Genomic DNA, 14,668 nt, shown 5'->3' with positions numbered 1-14,668 from the left:
GAATGCCCCTGTAACATACCATTCGTGTTACCTTCCTTGGATCCAAAACTAAAGATTAATTTATGAAGAACCCAGTGAAGTCACCAGGGTAAAGCAAAAATATTTGAAAACATTCTGCTGTTTTCTGGTATAACATTGTGATTCATGCGACCTATTTTTTTGGATAGGAGGTTGAGAGGGAATTATATTCCAGGAAACAAAGTAAAATTATATTTATTTGCAATGTCAGTATTATAACCTAGCAGAAAATAAACCAAACGATGAACAAATTTTGCTGCACATAAGACGAGTTTTTTTTTTTTCTTTTTTTAAACAACCCTTAAAATGATATTTTTGTCGGGAGAACATAACAATTTTCGTAATTTATTTTCTGTAAAATCCTTCAGCAAATAGCTATAATTAGTATATAAATTAAACATACAAACATACCCGTACCTTCCATCTTATAATCATCGTCTCCTTTAGCCTTAGTGCATAATCGTGGCACGTGAAACTAAACAAAAATGTTCTCTTTTTAAATTAGACCCAAAATATCTATTTTAAGCTAAATTTCATTGAATTCTATCCTTTGTCAGGAAGAGAAATTGGAATATTTAAAATGTAAGAATAATGCTGATGTTCCATTATGTTAAAATAACTCTTACGCATTTTAAGTTAATAGTATCCAACGATTGAAAGATAGTTGGGTTCTTACAAAAGTATTCCTTATTAGGAATTCAGTAGCTTCTATTTATATACATTTACGTCGCTTCGCATTTGACAAGATCCCATTTGTGCCGATGAAAACAAATAAGAAATTTTACTCGTTTGCTTTTCTGACGTAGACCAATATTAAACTAAAATCCACAATTGCATTCATGTTAACAGCTACATTTATTTGTGTAATTGTTTCAGACACAGACTGATATATCTACATATTTTCTTTATATTGCGCACCTTAATCAATGCATAACCTGTATGAATCCCAGATTAAATTTCCAACCCTGGGATCATCCGAACTTAACATGTAAACATTTTTTCATAAATTCTTTAACACCCTTTTTCTGCCGTGAAATTATTTTAGACACAATAGTGCAGAATTATAATAATAATATAACATGGATTTGCATATACAGCGTGCGGCAGCGTTCATGGCGTAATTTGACTTGCGTAGTACAATGACGTACTGCATGAATGCGCGCCAGCTCGTGCCGCATTCGTCTATTAATGAACTGCCATTTCGAGTGTGACAGTGATATGGAGCGGTGGTGTGCACAGCATCGTGCCTTTGTTGTTGAAAGTTATTTCAAGAATAACGACTCTGTTATTGCTACCCAGCGTCTATTTCGGCAACATTTCAACCCAGCGTCTATTTCGGCAACATTTCAACTTGGGACGTCATGGGAAAGTTCCAGATGGACGGGCCATTGTGAGGTGGGTACGTGCATTTCGAACAACAGGTTGTTTTTGCAATGGCAAACCGGGAACAAGTGAAAGAACTGTGCGGACACCAGTAGCCGTAAAAAATGTTCGTGCTGCAATATTGCGTAGCCCAAAAATATCTGCTCGTCGTTATTCGCAAGCTGTGGATATGTCCGATCGCTCATTCAGGAGAATATTGCACAAAGATCTCCATTTTCACCCATATAAGCTGCAGATTGTTCAGGAAATTAGGCCTCGCGATTGGGTTTCACGAGAAACATTCTGCTTAACCATGCGTGATCTCCTTCGCCAAAATCCACAAATGTTGCACACCATCCTGATGTCAGATGAAGCTATTTCGAGTTATGTGGTTCAGTAAATAAACAGAATAAGCGTTATTGGAGTGATGTAAACCCGCATGAACTGCACATCAAGCCCTTGCATAGTTCTCGTGTCACAGTGTGGTGTGGAGTTGCTTCCTTTGGGATTATTGGCCCTTACTTCTTTGAGAATGACAGCGGTGTGGCTGTAACTGTCACCAGTGAACGCTACCTAAAGATGCTGCAAGACTTCGTTCTTCCCCAATTAGGTATGGTCGATGTGGATATGGAACAATTATGGTTTCAACAAGACGGAGCGACCTCGCATACAGCCAGAATTTGCATGGATTTCTTGCGACAGATATTTCCAGGTAGAGTAATTTCCCATTTTAGTGACATTTCCTGGTCGCTTCGCTCACCTGATCTTTCATGTGCAGACTTTTCCCTTTGGGGCTATCTGAAGCAAGAAGTGTTCCAAACACGTTGTGCCACCATTCCTGAGTTGAAGGAACGCATTAGAACTGCCGTCGGCAATGTCCCAGGGAATACGTTACGCCGAGTTATGGAAAGCTTCCAACGCCGCCTAGATGAATGTGTTGTGCAGAGGGGGCATCATTTGACAGGAGTCATATTAAAAAAGTAATCCACGCAATGGACAATGACTTACACATTAGTAAATTGCATACCTTTAACTATTAATTGACATAAGAGATAATAAATAAATTACAGTTACTGTCTGATGGTATGTTTTTAATAGCCTACTATGAACGCTGCCGCACCCTGTTTATGGAGTAAACTTTTGAAAACAGCTTTAGAACTAGCATGGAGAGAAAAACACTCAGTGGTAAACTAGTCGAATGGTAAGCTGCGTACATAGAAAATACAAAAATGATAAAAACCCAAGATTGGTGCTTCGAACCCTCCCAATGACCTGCGATTTTTTTTTTTTTTTTTTCAAAAAGTATGTTAAAGAAACAGGGTATTAACGGTTGATGGTATGTCAGAAAAAAATCATGACATAATCAGCAGCAAGAAACACCTGCCTCATGCCAAAGAAAAATCGTCTACATCAGGAACCAATAAACTTGACTAGCTTCTATGTTTCATTGCTCTAAGTTGTAACAAACGAAGCAATAGCAAGGTGTTACAGATAGAGCTGTTAACTGACGAATGTAAAAACACGCTTAATCACCAAGGATGTCTGGAAAAAACGAAAAAAAAAAAATTGTTGTTTTTGACTACTTTCTATTGTTAAACTTTGTAGCTATGTTAGCTTTATGAAGTTTTTTTTTTTTTTTTTAAATATTTTATTTATCTGAAAATATATTATATGAAACTTATTAGTACCGAATGTATTTAAATAAAATTCTATTGTTCTATAAAAAGAAATAATGAAAAAGATAAACTTTTAAACGATTGAAATATATTTTAGTTTAGCATTTTGAATTATTACATACATATACTAATATATATATATATATATATATACTTTTTTATTTTGTCTTACAAGCGAAAGGGTAACAAATCTATCAAGCACTTGTGTCCCTGAAACTGTATAAGGAAGCTACGTAAAATGCCCGTTCTTTACGCGGGGAGAATAGGTTTATGGAAAAATATTCGACTTCCTTGCCCTATTAAGATATACATTCCAATGAAAGTGTAATTATAAAAGCCCATAAGATACTCCTTTTGTTTTTAGTTGTTACTAAGGGTAGAATAGGAAGATGCTTTGCAGTATAATTTATTCATTGTAAGTACGTAATTCACTTTTTTTTTTTTTTAATCCATATTTGAAGAAGAAAAGGAGGAAAATTTCTTCAATATTCAAATTTCAGGTTTTATATTTATTACTCTTTCTATACGCAAGAAGGGCACTTCTTAGTATTGATAAAATTTAGCGACCATTTATTTTCTTACACGTTGATCCCCTTGTCCACAGTAGTCATTTCAGGTTTTGCTTGGCCAGAAGTGGGGGAGGAAGAGACTCTCTGATATACATAGTTTCACATTTTTCATTAGTATATTATTATACTATTTGTTAAAATGTATATACATCTCACCTCGGGAGGCGGAAAGCAATTGCTCGCTTGCCCTCCAGAAATGACATCCTTGTTTGTGTGAATTATTAAAGAATTAGTTTCTAAGATGAATATCTTTCCATATTGCTTCTGTTCAAGAGTAAAGTTAGACTCTGCTGTATTGGGGTTTAGCGTTCCTTTCAACCGAGGCTATATAACAAATGGACATACTGTTTAATTTGGAATCCGAACCACATGAGTTCCCGCTGGAAATCGAATATGGATCTCCCAAGCCGGAGTAAACGTTAGAGACAAGAGGAGAAGGAATGTGATTTTGTTTCATATATATGTTCTAATGTACTAGTGATATATATTTATAAATTATTTGTATTCAAATATGTCTCAGTGTCCCTCAAAACAACTCTTTGTCAGTAAGATTCGAACCCAGGTTAAAAATAAACATTAGCACGTGAGTCCATTACGTTATTCACTAGATCAAGAGCGTATGACTATTAGTATTATCCGTTTGTTTCTGGTACTGTTCTGTTAATGGTGTACAGGTTATGATTTCGTATCATCTAGTATGCTAGTTTTTACTTTTCATCTTTTTTTTTTTTTTTTTTTTCATATTTTATGTTTTATAATTTGTGTTTATATGCCACCTGAATATTTGTTTGGATTCAATGTCCAGATGATCTATTTCTATTAGAGAATATACACATTGCTCTGTAACAGAATGAGGGGAAAATGGATTCCCTTTTAAATGTACCAATTAATTTGTAAATAACTCAGCGTGCACTGCTTAAGTCAATATTAAATAATATTCTCTATTTATAGGTTAACTTTATCAAACTTACGCATAGTATTAAATATTCATTAATAATTTTGATTCTTCTTCCTCCACACAGCCACATTAGAAAATTGTATGCAATTTAATACGATATCTTGAAAAACTTCTGTTGCTAGAACAAGTTTGTATTCAGTTTGGTAAAATTTATAAACTTCTTATCCGCCTTTTATACAGTTTGAGGGAATTTTAAAAAATTGTATGCACGTTTTGTACAAAGTTTCATAATATATTTTCGTATTATAAACTTAGTTTGCTTTTTGCTTAAGCCTGTTTGTCGATAATACTAAAATTCCTACTAGTTAGTGTACCTAATATGTCTAGAATGTTTATCAACTATGCATATACAAAATTTTACAAGAGCCAAGAAGCTGAAACATAATACTGAAAAAGAACATTTAGACAAAGACTGGAATGATATTATTTAAAAAGTGATTTAACAAAAATTAAATTAACAGATACGTGATAATTGGTTTTTATTATATGGAGATACACTTTTTAAATTTTATAAATACATGGTTGGTAAGATTTTTGTACATATCAGGTACAGAAGATAGTACAAATTTCACCATTATGGACAAATAGGTGTAAGAAAAAGAGCAAAAAGTTATGATACGGAAATACATTACAAAACTGTACAAAAACAGGGTACAAAATTTTCAAAACTGGATACCAACTTCTTCTGGGGACAGCGATTTTCTAAGATTACATATTCAGTTGCGTTCAATTTTCTAATGTGGCTGTGTGGATGAAGAAGAACCAAAATGATTAACAAATATTTAATAATATCCGTAAGTTTGGTAAATTTAACCTGTAAATAGAGAATATTGACTTGAACAATGCACTTTCAGATCATTTATAAATTAATTGATACTAGAAAGACTGTATGTAAGGTATTTTCTATGTCAAGGTTCTGTTATTAGCTTGATTACTGGAACACATAGATTTCTTGCATTTGATTGTTTGCCATTGAAGTACAATACGCTAGTATGTGATTAGCCGAAAATCTATCATAATTTAAGCTAAAATCCATCCTTATGAAAGGCAATTGATGATTTTGCCTGAAATAAGGATATTGATATTATAGGAATATATCTAGGTCAATATTATTTTATATTTTTCTTGTTTTTCTGATAATTCGAATACTGAGGATTTTTAAGAGTCTGACAAACACTACACTTAGCAAAATCCTTTCTTCGTGTGAGATTATTTTCAATTAGTACAACTTAACATACTCAGTCCCGGAAATATAGAAATTAAGTGGAAACTTTAACTTCTATTACATTTCACAAAATGAAAATAGAATTGTATAATAATGCAATTATTCTATTATTAGTTGTTCCCTCAAGCCTTCATCTCGTCTGCAAATTTCTTGTCAGGACATCTCTTGACATCAAGTACGAAGGAGGTAGTACAACTACCGACAACAATTAGCCTGACTTAACTATTAGGAATTACCGTGACAGAGACTGAAACGTCGTGTGTTTATAATAAGGATTAAGAATAAATATTTTCACCTGGATGTTTATGCAACCCGTTACTGTTAAATGTTTTGAAGTTTGCATATTAGCGTTACTCACAAACTGAGAAGTTTTAGTCATCGTTTATTAATTGTGAAAGGGAAAGACAACAGCAAATTTGGAGTGGCTATGGAGGCAGTAGTGTGAATTTGTTACAACAACAGAGGTCAATGATAATTGTCGACATAATTACATTTTCATCTAACCTTTTACCTTAAAATTAGCTTGTGCCTAATTTATTCGTTATTTGTTCATATTAAATTTGCTTCATCACTTGCTCCCAACTAATAGATTTTATTAATATCAAATTGTTTTTTTTTTTTTAAATATTTATTCCATCTAAATTGTCATATATATATATATATATATATATATATCCTGTTTATTTATAGGCTGAATTAGCGAAACAGAAATTCGTGTTAGAACAAGTGATTAAACAACAGAAAGAACTATATATGCAGATGCAACAAGAAGCATGCTTTTATGCAGAGATGCAGCGGGAGTGGAGAAATGAACAGGTATGTCTGAACAGGAATTGTACAGTCCTTGAAATACATATCTCAATCTAACAAAATTACGTCTCCTTTCAATTATTTCTTAAACATGTTTCTTAATAGTTAGCATTTTTTAAACTTTGATTGGAGATATTTAGAAATATTATGTATTACCATAGTGTAGTTTTTGAGGATTGAAATATCCGAAATTGCAAATTATGAAATAATATTCAAGTGCAAACAAAAGAAAACCTTAAAAGTATGAAAAGTTTTTTTTTCTCCTTTAAATCTGTTTGTTAGTAAATTTGAATGCATTTTTTTTTGTTTTTTTGTTTTTGTTTTTGTTTTTGTCAAAGTAAGAAAATCTATTGCCATTCCACCTCGTAAAGTTTGTTTATGGCAGTAACGAAGTAAGTTCCACTATTTTCAGTGGATATTATCAGAAAGAGATTAACAAAACCAGTGGTGGCTCCATAGCTCTACAGGATCAAATCGTCGTTATTAACGCTATTGTGCCAAATCTCTTAAGAGCATCAATCAGGGTTGCAAACTCCGTATTGAAATAGCTGAAGCTTTTGTTCAATCGCTTCTCATTTGTGTACAGAAATAATTATCCATTATTTTTAAAATTATTTTTCTATGTATTACTGGAAATGGTGATGTATTTTATTTCCTATTAATCATATTGTTTATATTCCAGCGCCCTATGGTCTGGACGGGTAATGTGTCAAATCATCCGTGGAATCCCTACAACCAATATAACAAGCAGCAGAATGTATACGGAAAACATGATTCGTATGTGGTACCATCTCCACGAGGTAGTACTCATCCAATGGATCAGGTATTTTTTTTTTTTTTTTTTTTTGTTTCTAATTATGTTCAAATTTGACTTGAATAAATAGAAAACGGAAAAATTAAGGTACTACTGGAATTTTCTTTTTGAGTAAAATGTGTTCTGATAAATGAGAGTAATATATAGAAGAAGAAAACAATCGTTCTAGATATTTTGTTACGTATAAAGGAAATAAATACTTCTTCCTATGATTATATTATTAATGATACAAGTAACAGATTTAATAAACATAAAAATGTTAATTCAATTTTGATAATGGTAGTATTAGGTTTTTTTAAAATCACATAATTGTTTTACTTCTATTATAGCTGTTGTTTGTTTCTGATAACATTCTTTTTTATATGATACTATATATATTGTTGAAGGGATAGAATGGACCCAATATTGACTGCGTGTGCCTTGTTTTGAATATGAACGGAATTGCAGGTTGATTTCTAAGCAGTCTGTGTTTGATAGCTTCTTTCTGAGTGAGAAATGTGCATTTCAAAATTTGTCAAATATTTCAGCATCTAAGACGAATGGTAGGTCATCATCTTCCCTCTAGTGCTCAGCGTGACCCACGTTTGCAACGATATTTTGGTCATCTTGCGTCTAGTCAGGCAGCCGTCGGTCAACAGCAACAGGCTTCTCTACCAGGTACTATACATGCTCACCTTATTATTAACCTTTTGACTTATTGTTATTGTAGTTCGTACAGTCGGAATAAGAAAAAAAGAAATGTTTTCTTTCTCTCTCTCTCTTTTTGTAAAATTGAGGAGAGTGGTCGAAAAAGCTGATAACCCTCAAAGAAGTAAAATTTTCAGAAAGTGAGTTTAAAGCTCATAACTAATGCGCAAAATCGTGCATCCTGACTAACCGTATGAACTTCCCATCGAAATTACTATGTAATGGAACTTTTTCTTTGCATAAATTGATAATGATTTATTGTAGTAATTAACATAATTTTTGTGGATCGTCATATTTTTCCACTTCCCATAAAGGTAATTGTACGTATATTATCTGTACAGGTTTTCGTGCCTTGGATAACGCACAGTGTTCGAAGTGGAAAAAAAGCAGAGGCAGTATGTTTCATTATGATTTTCATTTGACATATCATCTATCTAAATATTAAAATACAGTGAGGGTATGTTGCCTAAACAATCGCGTTTCTATTTACATAATGACTGAAAATCATTGGAGAGCTCTGTAATTACGGGGGCGGACACGGAACGACTTTGATTCCCCGCCAACAATTTTCTGAAAAAGAAAAAGAATATTCCCTTATATTGTATTATAGAGAATTATACTCGAAAACTCTCAAAAACCAGGTTTTTATAGTAACAATTTCCTGCGGGAAAACTCATGGATCTCCACTCGACTGAATAGTATTCCAAACTCCCGAAAGATCTGCCGGCACAGCAAACAATCCCTAAATTAGCCAATGCTCAAAACACGACATTTATATGCATTAAGGCAAGAAGACACACTCATACATAACGAAGAAACAATTCAGTATGGTACATGAACTTCTTTGAAGACATCTCATTCTTAAAAACAAAAGTAGGGAAAAGATAATGTCGGTGTTGTCAACTTAGAAATTATTTCTACATAAGAAATAAAATCTTTTCACGTGCAAAACTATTCGTCAATTGCTGTGTTTAAAAATGGATTTACCAAAGGTATTTATCAAGGTATTTATCATCTACTCTTCAGTGACGGTATGTCTCGATCATTGAAAAACCAGAAGTGGTATGCCTTCATCACTGAAAAACCAAAGGCGGAATGGCATACCACCGCATACCGTCTCACTTCGACCACTGGTAACGCAAGAAACAGATTAGACTATTGTAGTACAATAGTATTCTCAGAAATCGTGTTCACATGTCAAAGTGACATTGGAATATTATTATTTTGCAATATGAGGTTATTGTATTTTGATCAATAGATTATATCTATGTAGAGTGGACGAGTATTAAACTTTGTGCAGTATTATTAGTTTGAAATTGCAAAGCACATAAAATTTTAAATATACGAAACCATAAGTTTTTTTTTTTTTTTTTTTAATACATATTTTTTGTTATTACTGTTTTGTTGACTATTGTCAAGTATTGTACACTGTGCTGCGTTATGGTTTTCAGACTGTAGAAGTTCTGAATGTGAATGGACGGTATGTAATTGTACAGGGACATTAGTCTTTCGCTTTCTCACGATTAGTGGGTCGAAGCTCTGAATACTTACGAGACTTCTTCATTTGAGTGGTAGTGTAGTCGCTAACGCTCTCACCCTAGGTGCGAGCGGTCCCGGGTTCGATTCCCCGTGGGGCACTCAGTCGAAAAAGTGTAAAAGCTTTCTCAGGGCAGCCATTTTGAATGAGGTTTTTCTGTGTTTTCCTCATTCATATCAGGCAAATGCCGGGGTGGTACCTACCATATGGGTTCCTTGCCTCTTGCTTTTCTTTTTTCCAGATAGTGTGCTCGCCGAGCGACGTCATCCCTCATACGGGACGGGCTAAATAGCCAAAGATGCCGAAAGGCCAGACATCTAAATCCTAAATCCTTCATTTGGGTGGTTTTCCTGTCTTGCATACATGTACTTGCTCCCAGGTTTCAATATTACAGGATAGAGATATCTCAAACGTGTATGAGTTTTCCTCGGAAAATGGAAATTTTACCACATCTTGCAGACTGATTGAGGTTCCGCTGATAGTAATGAAGCTGCTCGCTAAGATCTCTTATAGCTAGGAGATCCGTTTGCTTCATGTTGCACACTTGGAAAGGCTTCTTTCTACAGTTCTCAGAAACGTCCAGCCGTGTACCTGGAATGTATATCTGCATTACATGATTTCGAATGTAGGTCTCTACTACACCAAAATCTTCAACTGAAGAAGCATGGTGTGTCCTGTAACTGGAAAGTGGTGTTCCACTGTTTCAAAACGTCCCGTGGACACTCTGTAAATCCAGTAAGCTATAATCCTCCAATTCTTGTTTTGTCCGCCGCAGTTGTCAGAAAAGGCAACGAGCTTTTTACTTCAGATGTCAGATGTCATTTTTCTCGAAGTAATTGTCAAGGCAGCTTATGACTTCGTCAGACCCTCTTCCAGCAAGCGTCTCACCCCAAAAGAAGAAGAATCCTTGTTCTTTGTTCGTGAAAGTTTACACCTAAGTTATATAATATGATGCCCATAGTTTGCGGATGTGGAAAGCTGGTTCCGTCGTTATTCGTGGTATTGGGAGAGCTTACTTTAGGTCAAAGCTAATGATATGCATATTTGCATCGTTCTTTGCAGCTTTTCTGTGGCTACTTAGATTGTCTTATCTAGTTTGTGCTCGTTCTTGATGAAGTTCAAGCTGAGTTTCTATCTCACATATTGACACTCCATTATTTCGTAAATCCTGGGTATTCATCAATTCATTGCTTACAGGGTATGTGGAAAAACTATATAATACACACAGGCTGAAAATAACATCTTTATTATAACTGAACATGCAATCAACACAATAATATAGATATTACCGAATATTGGTAATAATAGAAACTATACAAGACCATTAATAGCAACGTTATAATGACCAACTACAAGGTTACTAAAACATGGAAAAACTTGCTAACCAGCAAAGCACTTCACCTCGTAAGACCTGGTGGAATTTCTTTACTTACCTCGTACTTAGAAGACATTCGAGACGTTTCCGGGCATAATCACTGTCCGAGACGGATCCCTGTCACTGTCATCACAAATTGAACTACTTTCATCTTCACTCTGTGATGAAAAGCTCATATTTTCTTCATTTTCCTTAAGAGCTTCAAAATCCTTCATGTACGCTGCCATTTCGACAAACGAGGGTAATCAAGCTTTTCCGTACAAATCTGGGATGTGGATGGTTATAAAAAAGACTTGTACTGTCATCTCTATTAGGAATTTTGAACTCAAAGAGGGTGAGTACTTTCTGCCGTCAACAACAATGCATAATAACGTATTAACTCAATTTTGATAAAATTGAGGATTATCAACTTTTTCGACCACAGTCCTGAATTAATTAATTCAATAACTTCTGAATGAATAGACTGATTTGAGTACACTTTTAGCACGCCAGAAAGACAACACTATCCCATTTATTGGACAGTCCATTACATCATATTATTTAGAGAAATAATGAGTGGAAAACAACTTTTGGACGTCATTCCACGTATTTGGAATTATTGCAGTTGAATATGATCGTGTTCGGATTTCACCTTAAACTGTAGGTCCAGTCTCATAGCCTCTATACTGAAAAGAGAAGATGAACTCCACCCAGCCAACAAGATACCAAATAAAATTACATCTCGTTTGCTCTAGTTCAGAAACGAGTGTAAGTAGATAATTACAATTATTATGCGATCATTAGCTTTAGATTTCGTAGCATATTTGAAGAATTTTAAGTTTGTGTAAAACTTATTTCTTACAATGAACAGGAAATAATGATTTTCGGTATGAAGAAGCAATAGGCCGTGAAAAATTTTGTATGCATATGGTGGAAGAGACGTCAGTCATCGTCAGTGGAAAGTTGCTTGTGGAGATTGAATCCTTCTAGACAACACTGTTCAGAAATGTATTCGTGAATTTGCTGGTAACTGGGAATTAACTGAAGATGTGCTAAGTTTGAACGTCCAATTTGTGTACAATTGTAGAGAATTGTTTGCTTTAATTATAAAGGACAGAAGAACTGTTGAGAATATCTGCTGCCATCAGGATTATTTCATAGCATTGTCGAAAGAATTGACAGAATTTTTGGAGTTGTTCAAGGCCAGTTCGCGTTGGGTCCCCTCGACAATCTGAACAAAGGCCTGCCAGATGACAATTGCCGGTGGTTTTCTGGGAAAGAACCGTACAGTCAATGGTCAGCCACAATCATGAAACCTTGATTTCTCTTTTTACTCGAGAAACACAAAAGCAATCCAGTCAGTAGAAACAGTACCCTTTGTCTTCACCGAAGTTTAACCAGCTCTGTTCAAATGAAAATGTAAATTTCTAAGGTATTGTACCAAAGAACAAAGATCACTGAACAGTACATTGTTCAGTTATTGGATAGGGGATTGTTTCCTTCAGTTCGGCAACAACAGTAAAACCTCAAATAGCCAAGGTTTCTTTTCTACTTATTCAATGCGAAACTGTGCTAGACGTTTTACTGGATAAGAACACGGAAGCCGTTCTAGTCACCTGATTGTGCCCTATTGAAGGATTCATTGCATGGTAGATGATTTGCATTCAGAGGTACCGTCGGAAGTGCTATGGGAGAAAAAAAAAACTTTTCATACTCCTTTAATTATTATGTGAGAAGATTGCAACACAATATGAGTAGATGGGAATTATGTTAACAAGCTTTACAAAAAATCGTGGGAGTTCTCAATATAAAACTATACTTAGGTAGAAAATTATACGTTGTGTATACTGTTAGATTTCTCTTTGCAACATAAGTAGTAACTTTTTTTTTTTTACTCATGTGTGTTCTCTTTTCGTTTTAGATTTACTATGTAAATTTAGTCACTCGAGATCAACTTTGTTCAGTCACGTGAAAGTGGGTTATGGAATCCTGTGTATTCTTTCATCAGTTACTTCTGAAAAATATAAGCAGTTACAATAGTTTTCAGGGCTGCATAGAGGATTATGTTGCCCCTACATCAAAGATAACTGAGTTAAAGAAGATCCATGCGCTCCAAAGTTAATGACAAAACAATATATAATGTTTGTGTATACCCATTTTTGCTGATCAGTTGTACAAAGCTACTCCGAAATCTCTACTTGTACAGAAAGAGCTAAAACACCTTAGCAAAATTGTTTCAGGTAGTCGTTTCTTGAACATATTGTTCGCTCAAAATTAAAAAGTAATGGGGAGAAATGAAAGTGGTAGGCATTAGATATTTTTGCTCAGAACAGTGAAACGTGTAAAATTACATGTCAACTTTCCTATTCTCGACTGCAAATAAAATAGAAGTTCTCTCCCTCCCCCCCCCCCCTTCCGAATGTTTCGAAAAATGTCTCTTCAACCGATACGAGGTACATGTGAAAAGAAAAAATCCGATTGATTACACTAGTTAACAAAGGTTTTGTTACATAAAAGGAAATACCTGTTCTTAAAGGAACTTTTTGCGCTGAATTCGAATATGCACTCGGTTTTTCTCCATCACGTACGATTTTCCCGTAACAGATGGATTTTCGGGAAAATCCCTCAAAAATTTCCCTTTTCGTTTATTTTACACCCCAAGATCTTGTCCCCTTGCATATACTAACATAGAAATTATACCTAAGTATACTTTGATTCATATTTAACAAACCCTCCAAGTTTCGTAATAATCGCTTTATTCTTTCTAGAGAAATAAATATGTTTGTATGTATACTGTGTGTACTGTTTATTGCACCTTATAGTAATGCTTTCAGATCTCTTAAGTTGAGGTAAAACGTTTTGCTTTATTACCACAAACACATATATAAAATATAATACAATATAATTTACAAGTGTGACAATTTACAATAAACAATAATACAAATGTACCAAAAGGTCATGAAAAGACAATCAAAACTATCACAACATATGAAACTTCCATTGGGTTACAAAAACGTACACTACTTCCTTCTTTTGTAAGAAATGTTGCATTCTCTAACAAGACCCCAACAATAGTCCCCCATCATTGAAGGATCCCATCGTCCCTGGCACCTTTTCTCCATTGCCATTTTATCTTGGTGGAATCTTTCCCCCTGTTCGTCGCTGAGAGCACCTAGGTTAGCAGGAAAGAAGCTGAGGTGGGAGTGCAAAAAGTGGATTTTTAAAGACATCCTACAACCCAACTCTTTGTATTTCTGTATCATGTCCTGTACGATTTCTGTGTAACTCTCAGCTTTGTTATTGCCCAGAAAGTTGCGCAATACCAACACACTTAAATGCTGTTCAGGCAGCTAGCTCAGCACTGTTTAACTTGCTGTCAAAGCTATCATCAAGCATTAATTTCCTAATTTGGGGACCAATAAAAACTCCCGCTGAAATCTTAGCATCACTCAGGTTAGGGAACTTATCTCGCAAATACTTGAAACCTTCACCAGATGTGTCCATGGCTTTGACAAAGTTTTTCATAAGTCCTAACTTGATATGAAGTGGCGGTAGTAATATCTTATTAGGATCTACCAAAGGAGCGTATTTGACGTTGCATTCTCCAGGTACGTAATTCACTCTAGGTTCCCATTCCTTCACTTCATAATGTTTGTCA

The 14,668-nt window shown here is 34.6% G+C and overlaps 1 protein-coding gene across 5 annotated transcripts in view; it reads left to right on the top strand.

The window, feature by feature from the left end:
* LOC145660465 (uncharacterized) overlaps positions 1-14,668 on the top strand; it is a 146,643-nt gene that overhangs the window by 99,359 nt on the left and 32,616 nt on the right. For all 5 annotated transcript variants that reach the window (XM_081725524.1, XM_081725526.1, XM_081725523.1 and 2 more), the window contains 3 exons: positions 6,499-6,624; positions 7,301-7,441; positions 7,960-8,089. In XM_081725524.1, the coding sequence (XP_081581650.1) occupies positions 6,499-6,624; positions 7,301-7,441; positions 7,960-8,089 (397 nt within the window). The remainder of the gene's footprint in view (positions 1-6,498; positions 6,625-7,300; positions 7,442-7,959; positions 8,090-14,668) is intronic.

This window comes from Thermobia domestica, chromosome 9 (genome assembly GCF_964235325.1).
Source record: "Thermobia domestica chromosome 9, izTheDome1.hap1.1, whole genome shotgun sequence".
NCBI lineage: Eukaryota > Metazoa > Arthropoda > Insecta > Zygentoma > Lepismatidae > Thermobia > Thermobia domestica.
The sequence above is the reverse complement of the archived record's forward strand: the minus strand, read 5'-3'. Positions and strand labels throughout refer to the sequence as shown.